This window comes from Barbus barbus, assembly GCF_936440315.1.
Source record: "Barbus barbus genome assembly, chromosome: 12".
In the NCBI taxonomy this organism is placed as follows: Eukaryota; Metazoa; Chordata; class Actinopteri; order Cypriniformes; family Cyprinidae; genus Barbus; species Barbus barbus.
Genome location: NC_136740.1, coordinates 23,626,524 through 23,648,200, shown reverse-complemented (window position 1 = coordinate 23,648,200; position 21,677 = coordinate 23,626,524). Strand labels below are relative to the sequence as shown.

Genomic DNA, 21,677 nt, shown 5'->3' with positions numbered 1-21,677 from the left:
AATGTTACATTTTAAATTTAAGTTTTAGTAATTTGTCTTAGATTTTTTTTTTATTCATTATTCATTTTATTTCAGTTTTAGTTATTTTAGTACTCCTCGTTGTTAAACCAAACAAAAATGAGAACTAGACAAATTTTCTTTAGTTTAATTTATTTCAGCTAACGTTTGTTTTTATAATGGTTTAATAACCCTGTTCTGAGATGAAGCACTCCTGGGGTACATCCTACAGCTACAGGCTCTGTGATTGGGAAGAGCCTGGTAACCCCTTCTCACTTTTCTGTGTGAGGAATGCATTGACACCTCTTGACACAGCCCTAACTAGGTGAAACGTTACTGCCATGGCAACACACCCTACTCGGCTCATAGCCAATCAGTGGCTTCTGCTGTCACTGGTCTGTCAGTTTGCTTGCGTTTCAGACCACATGCGTTTCAGACCAGTTTTGTTGTGTTCTTATAGCTCCCTCAGTATAGTATATGCACCAGTTGAGTTTTCCTTGTTGTTTGCTTTATTTCAGTGTAAATATGTAAGCCACGCTAGATCTGTGGTCATAATTACTAATTTAATTAAATAATGAAAAAACATATTCAATTTCATTTTCAAGTAATAATTCATTTCTAGGTTGGTTTGAACAATTGTAATTATTGTAATATAATTAGTGTAATTATTAATAATCCAAAGTTCTATCATGAAACTCTAGATGGCGCAGGTTCTAACTCAATGACATAATGGCATCATCACATGGCACAGCTGATTGATTATTTTCATTTCATCAGCCAATGAGCTCGCTGCTCAACATTCAAATACTTGGTTAGTGCGCGCTTCAGAAACCCTCCACCTTCCCCAGCTCCACCTGTATAGATCTCCTACTCTTGACGATTTATATATTTTATATATATAGGGTTTATTTCATGTTATATGTGCAGCAGCAGTATTTCTTACATGCTCACAGCAGCATATCTGTGGATGTATTGGCAGTAGCAAGTCTTGCAGCATAGCAGATCTATTCCACCAAGACCAAACACATAAACATGTCATGTACATTACCATGCTAAACTCTTCAAGAGATCTCATGACAGAAATCTATTTAGAGACATAGTAATATGCATGTTGAGTGAATTTATAGCTCATATTGTGATAGCCTGACATGTCAGCAAGGTAAATTGTTCTGATAAACAAATTTGGTTCATGTTTTTTAAATATGTTTAGTGAAATTTGATAATTTAAGAAATTTGAGATATGAACACTCAGAATTCAGGGATGTTGAATGAGGATCATTTTAATTGCACAAGTGGTTGTGTCTCAAGTACATCAGAGATTAGCCAGTCCTGAGCTTACAAACACCCATTGACAGAGTTCTGCTCTCCACATTGCAAACTGACCCCCATTTACAATTAGCTACAGAAATGTGAAATAATGTACATAGAGATTTACAATTGTCCATAAAAATGTGATTAGCAAGAGCAGAAAAGACATTTGAGTTGTTTACCAGCAGCTTGTAACTAACTGTCCATCTGAGAGATTGTGGGTTTGTGAGGATAATGGAATCGGAAATTCCAAAAACATTCAGGTTTTCTTCTGTATTAATGTGCATGTTTTTAACATGAACCTTAAAATAGCCAGACTCTGTTATTTGAAGTAGGCAAAATCGATAGTTTGTTCCTTTCTGATTGCATAAGACTTTTTTTCCAGTGGCAGTCTAGCATTGACGCACTAGCTCACAAATACAACATCCCTATGCAAAATTACTAGTCTGACCACAATAACACAGTCAAGAGCCAAATGAGAGACTTTCCTCTTCATTCACATTTTATCAAAGGTCTGCAGAAGTTCTGAAAAATAGCGACAACAGGTGAACAATCTTATGGCATACATAAATAGTTCAAAAAAGCATGAAGGAACCATCAGCTCTAAGAAGTCACATTGTTTATGGTGTCAACTTAAAGTAAACGTATCATAAATGATTAATGTATGACTATCAAAGTACAGGAGTAATTTGGCTCTGTTTCTGTTTTTCTATGTGATAGGACCTGTGCGATAGGAAAGATATCAGGATTGGTTTTGATGTAATCTGATATGACCCTAATATGATCCTGGCTACCTGACAGATGCTCGAGTAATTAGATTCACCTTCGGCTGGCACTGTCAGAAAAATCAGATCATAACACAGTCAGCTAACCAAACAAAACCAGTTCATCTGATTAAACCTGAAAAGATCACAAAACATTGCTCTGTTTGAGATAAGAGTTGTATGAGGTACAGAAAACCTTTGGCATCTGTGTGGCGATAACATAAGAATAGAACTAAAAATGTGTGGTGTAGTGAATAAAAGCAATTATTTAGCTATACTAATATTTTTTTAAAAAGCTAAGGACTGCCATAGGCTTTGTGCTTTATTACCTTTGGAAGCAGAAATTTACAGTTTTTTTATGACAAGATTCCAGAAGCAAGGAATGTCCGGTTGAGTTGCGTTTCAAGGGAAGTGGTTTTCTAAGTCAAACGTTTAAAAAGCAAAAACTCTCCTCAAAGTCTCTCTCTACAAAAAAGCACTTTACAATAAAATGTACAAAAAATATAACACTGTTTATAATCAAGTCTTCATAACAGAACAGGCTGACCTGTACCCATAGAATTGTGCAAACACATTATTTAGCTACTAACTGTAAAACAAGGTGATTTATACTGGCAAGACATACCCTTTGGTCGTTTAACGCAATACCATACTAATCCTGATACCTGTGGATTATTTGAAGCTTATATGTGGAGGAATCTCACTAAACCTGTCTGGGTCACATTTTACACCCAAATTAAGAAAAAAAAAAACGTAGAAATTATATATTGCATAAAGAAAATGAATTAGATATTTTTTTCTTTTTTATGCACCAGTTATGCACTGGTAATTTATTATATTCAGATTTTTTTATTATAACAATAACAAAGAATTATCAGAATAAATGAATTACGGTAATGAGAACTGGGTGGGGAAATGTGCTTAATTTTCATAAAAATTAAGAACAAAAATAAAATTAAACTACTTGCTAAATTAATTTTGCAAATAAGCTTCATGCAAAACACAATTTCTTCTTTTTCTAAAATAAATTTTGGGGTGAAATATGACTCTTGACCAGTTTCGTGAGTTTCACCCATGCAACCTTGCATAGTTCCCCAGAGACAAAAAACCACCAGAGACAAAAAACCAGCAAAGCAAATCGCAAGCAAAATAAAATCCTGCTTTAAAAGCTTCTCTTGAGGTGCAGGCAACTTGTAGACGAAATTTTGGGAAATTAAAATATACAAGCATTCAGAGTCTTTGAAGAGTCTGAAATGCAGTTTGCATGTGCCCTTTTGAAAATACACTAAGGCAGCTTTTGATTTTGAGCTACACGACCCATGTTTCCCTACCTACAGTAGATTGTCTGTTCTGCCTCTTAGGTTTGAAAAGATAGCTTGCCAGTGTCACTCTCGTTTTACAGCATTCTCCATAGTGCAAATGTGTAATTATTATTAATAGTTTCCTTTACTGCATGGAGTTTCGTCTTTAATGGCAGCTGACTTTCCACAGCAACACTGGCACCAGACGTCATCTGTGTTCATGTTCATGGCTTTGTTCACAATTAGAGCCCATCTGACGGGATATTGAGGGCCGCCGGACAAGGAACACGCTCTGCTATCCATGATCGTTCCCGCCAATCGCCTTTGGCTGCACCCTGATTGCATCTTATTATGAGCTTGGTTTGTGTTGACAGCAGAGCAAGTGTGCTGGGCATTATTATTATTACATACAAAAATTACCCTGGGGGTTTGTGACCATTTCGAAATGAAGCTCCTCCAGTGTATTATGAAACAGAAGGAAAACATTCACATTGTGATAGGCTGGTGATGATGGCAACAACATCACCGCCGTCTGGTGTTTCTCACCCTGTCTTACCCTGATGGGGTGCTCGATGACTCTGTGCTTTTACTGTCCCTGTCGACATCACTGTGAAAATTGATACCGCAGGGTACAACGCAACAGCTTGTGTTTGGTAAAACCACCAGACGCTGATATTAGGGAGCGGAAGAAACTAGATTTGCTCTTTAACAATTCATACATACACTTATAGCGCATGTTATTTGTTTTTTTGTTGATTCCAGCGATAGTAAAGCAGTCAACAGGAAGAGTCAATTGAAAAATGACGCTATGGAGGACTTTTGTGTTCTCACATCATGCTTTTCCAGTGGTTTGCTTGTTGAGGGCTGTTTAGTTTGCCGTTCTGTGGAGGACTGAGTGTGACGGAAGAGGCAGAGTCAAGCTGCTTGTACAACGCTCTGAGTTCTTTCACTTCCTCCAGCACGTCACGAGCCTGTCCCCAAGTGGACGCCGCCTCCTCCAGAAGCCTCTCTGCCTCCATCCGCTGACCCTCCGGACTGGAGCTCTTCCGAGCTGGCGAGCCCTTCCCCTTGCCCTGCACCCGTACCTCCGTCAGCAACTCTTGAGTTCTTTCTAGCTTCTGGGTGATGAGATCCTGGAGCTGGCTGATGGGCTGCAAGGGTGCTGAAGTCGAGCAGTGAGGGAGTGCGCGAGTCTCACAGTGTGTCAGGATCTCATCCATGGAAGCGCAGCGGTTCTTGTCAGATGTGGGCGTTTTTTTGCGGAGCTGCGGTGTCCTGTGGTTGTCCGACCAGTCGAAGGCGCTCTCGCTTTTCCGCGGCAGACTCTGGGACTTTCCAGGGGTCTCGGTACAGGTTGAGAGCTTCGAGGCGTCCGTGATGGAGCACTGGGAATCTGGGGTGCGCTGAGAAGCAGCTTTATCGAGGGTATCCTCACGAGAGTCCTGACCCTGTGTGGAGGGGACATCTTCTTCCTGGATGAGGTCAAGTGTCAGCATGCCATCCGAGTTTGTGGTAGAAGCCTGAAAAAGATGGGTAGATTTTAGATTTAAGACTATCTGCAGGGTAAGTTCAAAAATCGAACTGCTTTATTCATTGTGATGACATTTGAAATTAAATTTAAAGGTGGTGTGTATAGTAGTGCCACACTGCTTAAATAGCTCAAGTATACCTTTCTTTAAAAGCAGGGCTCTACAACATGTAAAATTTGATGTAAAAGATGTAAAATTATAAATCTGACCAACATAGATAAGATAACAAAAATTTCAACTGTAAATTGATGATCTTGGTAGAATTAGTAAAAAATAGGTTTGAAAATTACAAACTGATTATTAATGTTTTACTATATATCCCATCAACTTACCGCAAAAGTGTTTTTGAATGTTATTTGACTTTTCTGAGTAATTTATCTATCATTTTTATTTATTACTGTGATTTACATTTGATTATATATATATATATATATATATATATATATATATATTATAAAAAAATATTTATAATAATATACTGTATATTTGACATGATTTGATAGTATTATAATAAATGTAGTATTTAGACATTTTAATTACTTAACATTATAAATACTAACCTAATTTAGTATATTTTAATTTATATGTAAAAAAATAGAGGTTTTTGCTTATTTTAAAGAAAATAGGCTAATGAGAAAGTTGGCAGGGCAAGTAGAAATCTGGACTGGCCTGACCTTGAAAGCCGAAATTCTTATTGTTTGGCCCTAAATTGTCCTAAAACTAAAAGTATGAAGGAGAAAGTATTTTTTCAGTAAAATCTGATACTTTACACACTTCGTTACCTTAAAGGACTGTTTCATATGTATCATTCCAGTCTTTTCCCAAAATGACGTTCATATTTAATGAAATGACATTCAGAGCAAATGGACTGCTTACCACAGCCATGAGGTGCCCGCGGGTGGGCAGACGGCGAGTGTGGGGTATCTTAGCTCTGTCACGCGTTGGATGGGCCAACAAGCTGTCCTCTTCCACCGTCACCTAAAAGGGGTCGGACAAGGAGCACTGGAATGAAGCCCAACTGAACAAATCAGTCACATAGAAACTAGCAGCAGCTGCATGTCTCACGCAAGCCTGCAGGAGGAGAGCTGGTATATTGATCAACCAGTCAATGGGTCCATTTATTATTTGTATGTGATGTACAAATAATGACACAAGCAGTTCGGCAGAGCAGATGATGTTGAGTTCTGGGCAAAAAGGTCTTACAAGGGAATAATCTGAGAATTTGTTCTAAATCAAGTTCTAATCAAGTGATTTTCTTTGTTCTTATTTTGTTTTACTTGACTTGAGCTTTTAACATATAATTATTAATGGTGTTCATTGAAGCAATCTGTCCTAATCTTAAAATTCTAAGTATTAAAATTTTGTATGTTATGTGTATTGCTTTGTTTGTGCTACAGTCAGGAATGATCTCCCACTAAGAAAGCACCTAGATCACCCTTGGAACACTATACCAACCAACTAGCAACACTGGTGACTGCTTCCTGTACCCTACCCCTACCCTACTTGTGGTGGTGAGTTTCACACAAACGTGTATTTGTGCATTGTGGTGTTTGTGGTGAGTGAATACATATTTTCAGTGTCTAGTCACTAAACCTGCCTACACATTTCTCATACTTGTAACATGCAGCAGCGCTTGGCAACAGATAAGCAGTGCACTGACAAACCATAATTTGCAAAACCAAACCATGCAGATCAGAAAATTCTTAAAATACCAAGATCGACTGCTCTTGAATCACTATCAAAATCAAATAGAATCAAATGATAGACCTTAGTCAACAGAAACTTTCAAAACAGCTTTGTGGAGTTCTTGTCTACTGAAAGTTATTGTTGAAAAGACTGACATTTCGTCAGCTGAACAACAGTACAATCTATTGAACATACTGTATTTCTATCCGTCACAGCCCCATTTTCATTCCTGTCAGAAATGAAATATGGTGCTTCCCTCACTAAGTTCTAGTGGAATTGAATCGACTTTGAATCAATACCCAGCATTGTAAAAAAATATGCAAAAGACCCTTTTATCATTATTAGTTCTTTCTTCATTAGCAATATTTATTTAATGATTTGTTCCATATTTGAAGACTACGTTTTTTAATTGCATTTTAGGTTTTGTCGTAGTATTATGAAACTGCAAGTATTTGTATGAACTACTGAAATGAAATCGTAACAACCCTAAAAGGAATAATGTGACATAGTAGTACCATTCTCTCATTTTTAAATTGGTATACTGAATAGCTATAACAACAGTCTAGTAAGCTTCAATAGAAGATCTCACAACGTAACCGGCTGTTATCGAGTGCTGACTCGTCTGTTTCCTCTCCTGTTGAGAGGTATGAGAGATCTCGCCTATTTAACTAGATTTAGGGTATGAATCACACAACATTGGCATGTGAAAAGGAAAGCACATGGTTTCTCTGGTTTATTGAAATGAATATCTAGTACACTGTGGGTGCTGTGTCGTAGTCAGCCTACTTGAAATGCCTGTGTGTATGTTTAGAGTCCCAAAGAATGAAATGTGAAAATGTGGAGGATGCCTACATCTTAGGCCAGATTAAATCTTGTTCATTATCGGAAACTGAAGGTGAAGATAGGCTCTGATCTGGCTGCTTTAACGCTGAAAGTCGTGACTGCCATCTATTTTTGGCGGATGTGATTCATTTGCTCCCACTGTGTGCCGAGCGTGATTATAGACCTGCTTTTAAATTGAGCAAATCCCTTCGCAAACAAACTGTGAAAAGATCAGGGAATGAGAGGGCAGGAAACTTTGCAATTAGAAGTTTTCATAAAAGTGGCTCCTCCAAGGACCTGTGAATGACAATCTGTGATTTCACATTTTTTGAAGAAATTTGAGTGGTGCTTGTCTATGCTAATCACTGCTAGGGTGTTGTGGGAGGTTGTCTGAGCATTGCTATGTAATTCCTACGGTGTTCAGATGTTGCTATGCTAGAGTGTTTGGGATGGTTGCTTAAATCCCAAATCCTACCCTACGCAGAAACCTACTTGATGGAAGTGTACAAAAATACGATTGCCTGGTCAATGCATTGCTAACTTGCAGTCTGGTTGTAAATAATTAATAGCAAGCAGCACTGGTATATGCAAAGATATGGAAATGTCTAGCTTACCTCATCGAATATGCGATTCTTGGCCCTGGTGATGGCTGCATTTAATGCATTGATCCATGACTCCTTCTCTTCTGGACTGACAGCCAAAAACACCAGATTTGGGACCTGCATGTGGCAGATGAGAGAAACTTTAATATAGTGTGCTGCTGATTGAAAAGATCATTTATCCAAGCACAGTGCAGGTTATAGAGCAAACACAGTTTGATGTATGACCAATATGCCCTGAACCCTGCTGGCTTTTCATTTTACGCCTACACACGTGGTGAAAATTCCTTTAGTCTTGTGCTAGGCGGACACAAACATGTAGTGAGCCAAGCATAAATGAGCAGGTACAGCCATATGGCTGTCTATGGACAGCTGATGCAGCAACAGCATGAGGCAGAAACCACCATATTAGGCAACAACACTGCAAGCCTTCCAAACACAGTCTGCTGGAGCCGTGACAGGCGGCCCTTCTGTTGATGCTGCAGCTGTGTAGATAAGACACTGCTATGCGCCCTATGCTACGCATTTGTACTGTTGTTGACACATCACTTTGACCATTAAAAGGGACATGTCGTGGGAAATAGAAAAACACCTTGTCGGTCTGATTGCTGCAGTCTTTATTTTATTATTTGAGGTCATAATGATTTATTTTTAAAACAAATTAATACTTTTGTTTCAGCATAAATACATTCAATTGATCAAAAGTGACCGTAAATACATTTATAATGTAACAAATGTTTACTTTTTCAAATAAATACAGTTTTTTCAAAGAATTCTGAAAAAAATGTTTCACAGTTTCCACAAAAATATCAAGCAGCACAACTGTTTTCAACACTGATAATAAGAAATGCTTACTGAGAAGCAAATTCTGCTGATTTCCGAAGGATCATGTGACACAGAAAACTGGAGTAATGGCTACTGAAAATTTAGTTTTGCCATCACAGGAATAAATTACATTATAAAATATATTAAAATAGAAAACAGTTATTTGAAAAAGTAAAAATATTACTGTTTTAACTGTATTTTTGATCATATAATCAAGATTTCTTTACATTGGTGGTGCTTGTCCGATGCAAAACCAGATATTCCGGTGCATTGTTATGTGATTTCTAAGGTGTTCAGAATGTTTTAAGTGTGTTGCTAAGTGTTTTGGTTGGTTGCTAGGTGAAATTCTTACAACAGCAAAAAATAGTTTAGTAAATGTTATTTAAAACAGAAGAAAACTTTACTTGCTTCATAGGTGGATCTAAGGGGTCAAATATAATGCTATAAATATGTACTGTAGAAGATGGTTTCTGTAAGGCTTTTGAATTCCTTAGTAATGAAAATTAGGTACTTAGTGAAGTCTGTTTTTAAAGGTGCAAAAAGAAGCAGGCTAGAGAAAAGAGCAGAAAGATGATTTTCATGAGGTCATGTATTAGGGTGTTCAGCTGCATGTGGAACAGCTGTTGTATGTGGGGCAGAGGGACTTATTAACCATGTAGTGTTGTGTTTCTGTGGGTTTTGCTGCTGGATTTTCCTAAGACCCTCCATGTTTGTTTCTTGGGGATTAACTCCTTGTCTCAGTGCTGGATTTTAAAGGATTGGTCAGACGTAACCCCTAATGTTTAGTCAGAAATCCTAAAAATGTGTTCTAGACAAGAGTCTAGACAACCATAAAATGCTTTAAATCTACATAACTTATGCAGACTTCTAAAAGGACTGATACTTATTAAAAACGCATTTCAGGAGAGGTGACAATAAAATTATATGTAAAACGGTTCATTTTCCACCAAACGGAATTGCAAAAATGTTAATTAAATTAATTTATTTTTTGTTTCTCTACATATTCTCCCATACTCACACAATTAGTTGAGCCAGAAGATCAAAATTTTTGGAGGATTCAGAAGTTTGTAGGTTTAAGGATGGATGGATAGAAAGATAACTTATAGTCTCTGCATTAATTGGAGATGGAATTAACAGAAAAAACACAGAAAAAAAGATCTAGACAGAATAACATAAAAAAAATCACATACTTTGCCTTTAAGAAACAAGGAGCCTTAACACAACTGGTAAGATGTACTATTTGTGTTAGTCTAAAGGATGAAGGATATTCATGGCGGCCTGTGGTGTGCTAGTGAAAGCAATAAGCTGAGCCGTTCTTACTGAAAGCCAATTACTCAGGATGGATAGGATGACTGCAGAGGTCGGTCCAAGTTTGTGCTTAGAGACCGGCGTGCTAACTATGCTGGAGTACAATTTATTGTCTAATATTTGAGACTTGGCTGTGTTCACACATTCAGTGTTTGGTATCGAAAACCGTGTTTCCAAACAGGTGTGACCCTTGAATTGTCCTGTTCAAAGTACAAACGCAGTTTGCATACTTTCTGTATGAACGAATAACCAGTCAAAACACCCTTTTTATCCCTGTTTACTTTCCTTTTACGCTAATATGTTTGAATGTATGTAGAGACACAGACCTCTGAGTTGTGCAACAGGTGATCACAGTCTCACAGCATGACTGTAAACTGACTAATGAAGGAGCCCGGCAGTGTTCTAGTGCTGACTGAGACATAAAGCCACTAGCTATCATCCTCTGCTGTGAAACCCAACTTCCTGTAGAGACTGACCGTGTTGCCTGGCTGCCGTGAACGCAGAAGCGTGAACTTGCTGTGATTCTTTTTGCTCCTGCTTTTGGCCTTGCGAAGTTCTTCAGACCTCTCGTAGTCGGTGAGATCCACCACCTCATGGATTTTCTTCTCATCTTTGACCTGTAGAAAGTACAGATTTGGTTTTAATATTGTGCTTTAAATTTATTTGATTACATACATCTCAATATTTATGTATTTGTTCTTAAATAACTTTAAGGGGTGATTTTAGTAGTTTTAAAATGTTTAACTAAAATATAGATTAATACTAATAATAGTTTATTTTTTTATTTAATTATTAATCATCCATATTTTATGATTATTAAAAATCATTAATAATAATATTTTTGTACTTTTATAATATAATCATTTATAATAGTACATTTTACATATAAAGCCCCCTGCTAATTTTCAGTGATATAAATCTGTCAGAATTCAGAATGATAAATGGTGGATTGATACATTTACAGAGTTTGTGTTTCCACTTGATGAGACACATACTTTCTCTGAATGTGTGGTGGTGCAATTTATGTAGACTATGTAGAAATTAGACAAATGTAATTTTCTTAATTATTCCCAACAAAAGCTCATTTAAAATGAACATTTTTACTGGCTAGTGAGTACAGAATTTTTTTAAAAGGGAAAAAAACAATAGCACAGCATTTGAAAGGTGTATGGTGTGTTTGAGGTCAGTGTGTGTAGTTGGTGCGATCACAATTGTTAAGGGCATCTGAATTACCAATGATACTAACTTTTAACCAGGAGAGACCTCAAAACGTAGCTCCAAAATATAATTGGTCCAAACACGGAAGAAGAGAGCCTTTTAACCCAGATTCCCAGTGAACACCATGGTCTGATTTGTTATCACCTGCCAAATGTTCTCATTAAGTCACAATCAATTTCCATTAGCGCTCTACTAAAGACAAAAAACACTGTCTATGCACGCAAGCACACATCTGGTTGTGTTCTGTACTACAGAGCCGCTCTACAATGCAGTACTTAAGAGATTGGCATCACACCCAGTGCACTACGGGGTGTCACGACAGGGAATGGCTGTACCAATAGTACATCTACTGTTCCAGCAGTACAAAGGCAGCAATTAACTAGCAATCTGATCCAATCCTTTTTTCCAGGAGAAGACAGTCGGGGCACAGTACACAGTATTTGCACTCAATACCGGACATTAAGAACTCCTCAATACAACTAGATTCAAGAAAATACTGAAGTATGCTGTTATGATTTATAATGCACTATAGTGAATGAAAATGAGGCAAAGAAGTGCGGTATAGAAATCCTCTGAAGTTAAAAAAAAAGTGTGTGATACCACATTAAAGTTTTGGATATTTCACCGGCATTACTTGTAAAATGACCCGTATATATCTGATGACAAATCAGGCAAAGTAATCTGTAATCTGTAAAGAATATAGAATACTTTAGTGGTTAAATTCAATGAATGAATGTGAACTACATTACTACTTTTGTAGTTATGCTCTTTGCTCCTTTAAACTGAGAAGGCACAGTCTAATTAAGTGGTTGTATATGAATCTGACACCATGTCTTTATGCTTTATTTGGATTTCATAACATTTTAAACTGCTTCTTTAAATAAGAACTGGCAGATGCTTGAGCAACAAACCAATTTTCGTCTTAACTGCAAATAAAGAGCATCATCTATATTTAAAGTCCTTGTAAAGCGATATTAAAATATGTGTTCTGAGTTTGTCACACAACAAAAATGTGTTATTGATCACCCAGCCAAATTGGAATGATTAAAAAGAAAAAAACGGCAAATAACTAAAATAAGTTAACAAAATCTTTGAAAAATAAGGAATTTCTGCTCTCAAACGCTGGGGACGTGTCCGCTGTCGGTACTGAAACCACATCCACTCGCGGGAAAGTGGCCATCTCTCTCAATTGTCAAATACTGCTACAACCTGAATGGATGCTACTGATGCTACCTCTAGTAGCTTAATTGGATTTATACAGCCATACACGTTTGAGCCTCCAGAGCCAGAATCCAATTCAGATGACATTGACCGGCTACCCGAGAATCAACCTCATCCCAATCGGTATGCATTTGCGTAAGGAAGGCATAGCTAGCTAGTATAGGATCAAGGATATTCAAAGAAAAAAATGTAGGAAGGAAATCAACTGAATCCAGGGAAAGTGGATGAGTAACAATTTTACTTCTTAAATTATGTAATTTTTATACTAAAGAAGTTAAAGCCTAAATGCTCTAAATTTTTATTTCCACTTCCATTGTACACTATTGTTAAAAAGTTTGGGGTCAGCAGCCATTACTCAGTCCTCTGTGTTATACGAGTCAACATTATTTTTGACATCATGCCAGGAGTTTAGAGAATTTCCTGTTCAGGTGTCCTTTTGTTTCAGTCTGAGGCCAGGTGGATCATTCAGAGATGAGCAGCCATCGTTTCGTGTTTCACTGTCTTTCAAAGGACCGGTCAAGTTCCGTCTGAATGGAATTTCGCTATTCAAATTTATATTTACTTTCTCCATTAACCAGTCTAACCTTTCATAAACGTCCATTAGGGTCACAAAACATTGCAGCTGAGAGGGTGTATCAGAAAAAACAAATACCCTGAAGAGGAATTTGAAATGAATATTCCTCAGCAATGTCTCCCATCGGCCCACACATGAAAAATTCATTGCAAAGTGGAAATCTCTGAATGGTACGACCAATGCTGCAGGAGAGATCTTAGGGTTAAATGCAGCATGTTTCCTTGGTCAGGTGAGGGAAGGAAGGGCGAGCTACACGTTGACATCAGCAATTCAGCAGTTACAAACCAAACAAAGACAGTTTTAAGGTGTTTCCTCTGACTTCTAGCACAGTGGTTTTTCATCTAGTTTTGCAAGTTGTGACGAAACACTCAGTCGGTCCAAGTTTGTGTTTAGAGACCGGCATGCTAACTATGCTGGAGTACAATTTATTGTCTAATATTGTCTTAGACTTGAGACTTGGCTGTGTTCACACATTCAGTGTTTGGTATCGAAAACCGTGTTTCCAAACAGGTGTGACCCTTGAATTGTCCTGTTCAAAGTACAAACGCAGTTTGCATACTTTCTGCAAAAAATGTATTCATATCACCACAAACTACATCCAACAAAACTGCAAGGCCTTTGACAGTAACAACTAAATATATGGGAACCGTTTTCCTCTCTTTAAAAGCCCATTTTGCTGTATTATAATTTTTTTCCTAAATATTGTTTAGTTTAGAGCCACTGCTGTACACTTTATAATTTGAGTCCAACAAGCTTCTCATTTTGAACTTCCTTATGCTATTTTGCAAACTGCTGTTCCAGAGTAAAACCAGTCTGCAACTTGTAGGATTTTTTTCTCTGCCATCCTTTCAAATTCTTTGAAACAACTTGCAATTGCAGTAATAATCATCTGACACAGTGTGACCTAGATCCCATGGGATACTTTGCAGAAAAGAAGAAAACACCTAAAGAAACCAGACGGAGAAGAAATGGTTTGATGACTATACAGGGCACGCCAACCTCCGCTGATCTCGCTTTCCAGCAAGCGAGTCAGAGCTGTGCCAGGCCCTGACGTGTGAAATGATTCATCCGTCGATTTCATTTGCGACTCTACTTGTGTAAATGTCGCTGGACGACTGCACCCCATCACCCTAGAGATCGATGCTAGCAGTTGTAAAAAGAAAAATTCACACATTTTTCCTTGAGTAGCCTATTTGTACATATAATGTATACAATGAAGTGGCATCATTTTAGGCAAACCAGATGAGCAAAGGGGAAAAGAACATCGTAAAGAGGAACAAGTTGTGGCCATTACACCCATGTCTACCATCTGCATATGACTCCAAAAAGCAGAAGAGCAATATAACATACTTTCAAAATAGATGTAGACCACAGCTTCCTTATTTGGACTTGAGAAGGCAAGAAGACAAACAGACAGCTCTTGTCTTCTACTTCCATGTTTAAGTTCTGGTAGATGCCATTTAGTGTAAGCGGAACAAGCAAAGACAGGAAATTACACCTGATTAAAGTTTAGATTGGGAGAGAGAAATGTACCAGAATAAGTGTGCGAATGTGAAGACAGTCCTGGGTGAGTGGGAAAAAGCTCTCATACTATCTGTGGACTTTCCCTACATCTGCCACATCAGCGGCCAGGAATCTGACCCTGAACAACACTCGCGTGACATCTGCTCCTGTGAGCTGTTCTGGAAGAGTTTTGCAGGACACAATCTAAGTTTACTGCCACCCTTCAATCTACCATCATCTGACTCAAATATGTCAATTTGATTTAAGCAGAATCACGTACAATAAGCGGCCAGTGGTGCTTGCTGTTACCATTGCTCATTCTTAAGCCCTTAACCCTGCAGATACCTCACATTTTTGTTGAGTTTGTTGAAGAGAGGTGTGATTATACTTCTTAAAGCAATTTATACCTGGTAGATGATAAAATGTGCAAATAAATAAATGTACATTAAAAGAGGGGCCTGAGCATTATGCAGAAAACTTATTTGGCCATTAAAGTCAGCATTAAATGCTAATTTTCTAAATGCAGGTTTGATCTTTTGTGACCAATTCAGCATGTGTTCAACATGTTTTTTCATAATTCATAAATCCTCCAGTGAAACAACAGACATCTCTTTGTTGATGTAACCACCTACATCTGCCTGGCATGGAAGCTGTTTTTTCACAGGCAAGTATTACAAAAAAAAAAAAAAAAAGAAGGCGGTAGGCATTAATATGGGCACTTTTAGACTCTTTCTGCCGGTTTGTTGAGACCAGCAGTAATATTATAGTAATTTTGCTGTAGCTAACTATGGTATTTTTGGCAAAAACTACAGTTATCATGGTACATTTTTGAAAGTTGTCTACATTTAATATTTTTATGGTACTTTTGAAGCTTGAAAGTCATAATTTTCAAATTGATTGAAAGTGCTATCATCAAAATTTTTCAAATATTCTCCGTTTGTGTTTCTGCAGAAAGAAGTCATGTGCGTTTGGAACAATATCAGGGTGAGTAAAAGATGACTGTTTTCATTTTTGAGTGAACTGTCCCTTTAACTCTTGGGGGACTGAATAAAAATTCTAAAAAACAAAATTTATAGTATAAGCCCAGATACCTGATGGTATATATGTTTTGGAACTAAATTTAACTCCTCAAGCCTGGATCTTCAGACCAACATATAAATATGAGGATCATTTTGGTATTTATCTGTTAGGAAACATGATACCAAAACAACAGCATCAGATCATTAAAATCTGTTGTCTATCTAGACAGCTGGAGAGAAACATCTAGACGACAGCATGATGAAACCTCAGTCTGTTAAGCACTAAAAGGGTCAATCCTCCCTCTGAGCTGTGAACCAGAGCCCATATGCTGCCTCGGCATTGTTTGATCTGATGCTGAGCACAGCAAACAGTCTTCTGCGTGACCATGACTCAACCTCAATCCTGCTTTCCTTCCCTTCGTCCTCCCACACTGCAGTAAATCAGCCCCGCTCCTGAATAAAGGCCCTTTATTTTCCTATTACTTCGTGCTTGCTGAACTTGTTAAACCTCTCTTTAAACCTACACTTCATCCAGGCACAATGTCAGGCACACGCTGACAGTATGTGGTGCATTGGACTTGGAAATGACAGTCGGCCAAGTGAATGTTTACATGTTTATCTCACCATGTTTGGCCTTTCAGCACATCCGACTCAAATTCCAGAACAATGTCTGCAATTGCATAAAGGTGTTACCACTCTAAGACGCAGCTCTGTGTACCACAGTGAGCCTGACCTGACCAAAGCAAAATATTAAAGGGATAGTGTCTTTCGAAATCTGGAGTTTTTAGTATAGACAGTCCAAACTGCTGTTTTTTTTTTTGTTTTTTTTACAATGAATACAATGAAGAAGAAGAATGAGTTGTATAGACTACTTTTATAATGTTTTATGAAGCTTTTTGTTGGTCTTTTTTGGAGATTGACAGGCCCTGGTTACCATCTTGTTATCTCATTCTCCTAAACGTCTCCTTTCCAATGAACAAAGAAAGTCATATGGGTTTTGAAAGGCATGATATGAGTAAATGGTGACAGAGTTTTTATTTTTGGCTGTCATGATTTACTCATTTACTTTCAAAACCCATAAGTGCTCCTGTAATAATTATGTTTTCCCTTTGCATATGTTATGCATAAGATAAACCTAATGCTGTTTGACTTGGTTGATGTTTTTTGGTTGTTCTTTTTTGTATATTATTTTTTAATATTAAGAAAATATGCCTGAATCTCTAGTTTTAACATGAATTGTCACTGACCAATTATACACATGACAGTTATGTAATCAGTAATCAGAAAACACTCACATTAACTATTATTACCATGGACTGCATAGGCTGAATTGGAAAAGTGACAGTTTAGTTTGAGTGATGGGTTTCTATGTGTCTCCTGAATTTTAATACATTTATATGCATTGGAAGTGTATTCTTATATTGCAGTGTGGATTGTATTTTTGTATTTTTTTTTGTTTTGTTATGGTTTTCAGAGATGAGGACATGTCATGTAACCCATTTATGCCTTTAAGCAACTGGAGCAGATTTCTTTCTTTCTCACACCGAAAGCAGTACTAAATAAATTGGAAGCATGTTATACAATTAGCATCTCATCAATCAAATAATGATGATGATGTGAAGAAATGCATTAAGAGAAAAAAAAGGGGGGTTTTCCAAAACTAACCTCTTTTTCAGAAATGTAGAGTTGGTCTCCTTTCAGTATAACAAATCTGTTTTTCCAAATTTCCCTGAAAATTCCTTTGCCACAGAACTTGCGAATCCAGCCAGTTTTGTCGGGCTGCATGGGCTGTTGATTGGCGTCCTGAGGGCCCTGTGTTTACAGAGAGAAATTAGTGATATGCCAGTGAGACTTAAGGTTTCCAGTTGGTGTTGATCAAATTGTCTGCATTTCAAAGCCTAAACAGCATTTCTAGGCCTTTGCAGGTCTATGATGCACATTATGCTGTCTAAGAAGGCAGTTCACTAGGTTTTGAGACACAATCATAGTCTCTAGAGAGGGAGAGACTTTCTTAAAGACCATGTCATTGTCATGTAGATCATATCACATTCCTGGCGCTTACTCACTTTTCTCACACAGCACATGCACATACACACACCAGTGTTTCCTCAACCTTTTACCCGAGCTGGGATCGTGTGTGTGATGAGAAAAGGCTGTGTACATGCACAATACTAGCAAGAAAAATGTATTTCTATTGCATTCATCTCACAGACAGAGTAAGCAATATCCATTATTCAGAAAAAGACTTTTCCTCAGCTATTTATGCATATAATCAGTATATTCTATATGAAACATGCCCATTTTTCGCCTGCTAGTCTAGACAGGAAATATTGGAAGTGCCATATATTATGCTTTCTAGTCATTTTGGACAGTAATTTAATCAACTCATTAATAGTGCATGTTAAGTATTCAGTTTGTAGTCCCATAAGATAACTAGCATTTTTCAAACCATGCGTTCCCTTGGGAGTTTCCTTTTGGGAATTTAGAATTAATGTTTTCGATGTAGGTTATTAATAATTCGTATTTGTTAGGAAATGCATATATTAAATTATTATAGAATTAAAAAGAATAGTAAAACTTCTGTTTAATATGCCAGCAGTCTTATTCCGTTTTCTAGAAACTGACTTCTGGTTAACTTATAGCAATCGGGTTCTGTTTATTTTTTATGCAATTAAATCAGTTCTTACTTGACTTTAAATTGTTTAATACATGTATAGTATACATTTAATAAACGTATATAAAACAACATTATTCCTTTCACTATTTTAAGCCTGGTGATGTTAGTCTAAACTACTTCCAAAAAGGAAGCATACATTTACAGCTCAAATAAAATAATTATAATTAATGTACTGCATTGGTGCATTGCAAAATATTGTTAAAGAGTGTTTTATTAAACTGAAGTGTACTTGCTGCAGTGTTCATACTAGTGCACAAAGGCTCGCGGCGCTCCTCACTGACAATAGAGTGGACTGACTCGATGTATTACCCGCTTTGTTGAACTGTTCTTCTTCATGGCTCAATAAAACGGAGCTTCCCGACTCTCCCGCCGCTAAATCCAGATCCTTTCGTGCACAATGTGTTGTCTACAACGAAACAAAATCCCGGTGTGGACTCGAAAAGAAGATCTCGGTGTTGAATGAGGCGCTCCCCCGTTTGTATCTTACGCCTCCTCTTGTCTATTTACTTCCATTCAGTGTCCTGCAGATCCGCGCAGATTATCATCCAATGGCTTTTCTTTGTGGTCACGCAGACAGATCTGAGAAATGTGCTTTCTAGAGCAGCAGATGAGTCTGTGCTGGTGCCATCATCCTCATCATCGTCGTGTCAAATGGGTTGATCTCTTGCCGTCATGTGTGTCTCTTGTGGAGTTCTGTGAGCTGGAGAACTTGAGGCTGTGTGGTCCCTCTCTTTGTCCTCCACAGCTCCACCTATGGACACCACAATGATGTCACTGGAAAGACAGAGGGGGGATTTGCTGTACTGAAAGGAATGTGCAGTATTTTGCTTTCATTTTACATTTCCCATATTATTAGCTATTATTATTAATAATAATAATAATTATTATTATTATTAATTAATAATAATAATAATTCAGTAGCATTGTTGTTATTATTTAATATATGTAAAAAAACAATTACACTAAGAACATGCTGTTCATCAGCATTGTAAAAAAAATACTTTTTATTAATCAGCAATATTTACCAGGGTTTGAAGAATTCATTGACATTAGCAGTATCATTTCAAAATGTAAATGAACTGGTTTTATGAGTCGCATACTTTTTAATATGACTGAATCAACTTTAATGCATTAAGTCAGATAGAAATAGCCTCTGAAGTTACCAACTTTCTTAGAATAATTTTATTTTAAATAAATGTAATTATTTATATTTACATTTAATCCCCTTTGATGTCAAATGTGTGATCTGAGCAGTTATGGCTGGTATATCATGGTATATTTCGATGCATGAATTGCTAGTTTTGGAGCATTTTCTTCACATTCACTGTTTTCAGAGCTTTGTTGTTGTTGTTTTGCATTATTATTCAGTAGTCTACATGCACAAAAATGTCAGGTAACAAAATATGTGTTTTTGATGTTAAAATCTAAATTAACTGGTTTTATGGCTTTTATAATTAATACATCAAACTATTCACTGAATCAACTTTACTGTATTCAGTTTCTGTTGACAGAAGTCATTTGTATCGAGAGATAGAAATAGGTGTACAATTTCAATTATTTTATTATATACTTATAAATAGTGCTGGGCAATGATTAATCGCGCTTAATCACATCCAAAATAAACGTTTTTGTATATTTATTGTATATTTGTTATGTATATATAAATACACACACAATAATGTATATACACAAAAAATGGTGCTATAAAGCACTAAAAGTGGTTCTTTGGCTCGTAATCATTTGAACCACTTTTGGTGCTGTATTGCACCAAATCTTGGTGCTTCAGTGGTTCTTCGGCGGTTCTTTGGGATGACTGAGGTGCTATATAGCACCGCTACCATATACAGAACCTGTTAAGCTCCTGTATGGTGCGGTTCTTCAGTGGTCCTTTGGGGTGATTAAGGTGCTATAAAACACCACTGCCGTACAAAGAACCTGTTAAACCCCTTTAAAGGTTCTCTACGAGCCAAAGAACCACTGTTAGTGCTATTTAGCACCATTTTTGTTGAAGAAATACAATGCAATATAGCACCTCTTATGGTTCTACATAGCACCTTTAAAGATATGGTGCTATATTGAACCAAAGGTGGTTCCCCTATGATTCCGAGCCAAGAACCCCTTTTAGTGCTATATAGCACCATTTGTTTTTTTAGAGTGTATTTAAGAAAAATGCTATGTTTATATTATATATATATATATATATATATATATATATATATATATATATGTGTGTGTGTGTGTGTATATATGTGTGTGTGTGTGTGTATATATATATATATATATATATATATATGTGTGTGTGCGTGTATATATTTATATATTTGTATGTAAATATTTTCAAAGTATATAATGTACACACACACATATAAACAATTTGTTTTTATATTTTGAATGTGATTAATCGCAATTAATTGTTGCCCAGTACTATTTACAAATAAATGTATTTATTGATATATTTAGAATTTTTAGTTTCTTGAATCTCCCTTTAATGTAAAAATATAAAAAATATAACTGGTAAATGAGGAATTCTTGAATGAAGATTCAAAAGAACATTTTGCAGTTCCATTCTTACAGACCAACAACTCATGACATACAGCCCGTTAGGTGTTGGGATAATGCTCCCATAAAGTGATGTAACTCAGCAGCAATACAAACATGTCCACCTGTCGTCTTAAACCTATCATGGCCCTTCTTAAGAGTTTAAAAATAGTAATGCATAACGCCTTGATAAGCTTGTATCTGCAATGCCCCCCTACCTATTATGTTCTTAGAGATAAATTATTGTTACCTGACAAGGTTAACATTATAGCTGGATTAATGTTCTATATAATTACAAATGCAAACACAAACATGTTGTGCAGCTTTATTATTCATGATAGTGATGTATTTAAGTCAAGCTGAGAACATGGTTAGCACAACATTGACAGTTTAAGGGCTCAATTTGTGTCAGTCAGAGCAGCTGTTTTCAGAGGTATGGTACTGGATGACCGGCTGGTTATCTGTTAAACTGAGCCTGTTTGTCCCCTAATTCTAAATATAATGAGAAATGAGAGCATTTAAAAGCTACATCGAAACAGGAAGTTGAGGCAGCTCTCATATGGGGTGTAAAAATTCAGCAGGGTCTTCTATTCTAGTTATTGAATGGTAAAAAATGTGTAATTCACTCCAGTATGTGTTGAATTTTCAGTGCTGTCTTTTGCCATTTAGGAAATGAATGTGCTTTTTGTGTGCATTGCTGTAAGAGTTCATTCCTTGAGATCAGTATTCACCACACAATCTTTCTGCTCAGCTACAACAAGAGGCTTTCAGCAAATCCATCTAGGAAT

General features: G+C 36.9%; 1 protein-coding gene across 2 annotated transcripts; it reads right to left on the bottom strand.

The window, feature by feature from the left end:
• Window positions 1–1,253: 1,253 nt before the first annotated feature.
• Window positions 1,254–19,091, bottom strand: LOC306878118 (pleckstrin homology domain-containing family O member 1-like). Of its 2 annotated transcripts, none has more exons than XM_079430246.1 (6): window positions 18,661–19,091; window positions 17,340–17,486; window positions 10,616–10,756; window positions 8,022–8,126; window positions 5,776–5,877; window positions 1,254–4,890 (listed from the first exon to the last, which is right to left on the bottom strand). In XM_079430246.1, the coding sequence occupies exons 1-6, from the start codon at window positions 18,685–18,687 to the stop codon at window positions 4,198–4,200; spliced, it is 1,215 nt and encodes a 404-aa protein (XP_079286372.1). In that variant the 5' UTR covers window positions 18,688–19,091; the 3' UTR covers window positions 1,254–4,197. The 2 variants fall into 2 exon arrangements, with proteins under 2 accessions (XP_079286372.1, XP_079286373.1); XM_079430247.1 differs by having other exon boundaries at window positions 1,264–4,890; window positions 17,340–17,477; window positions 18,661–18,824.
• Between the last annotated feature and the right edge of the window lie 2,586 nt (window positions 19,092–21,677).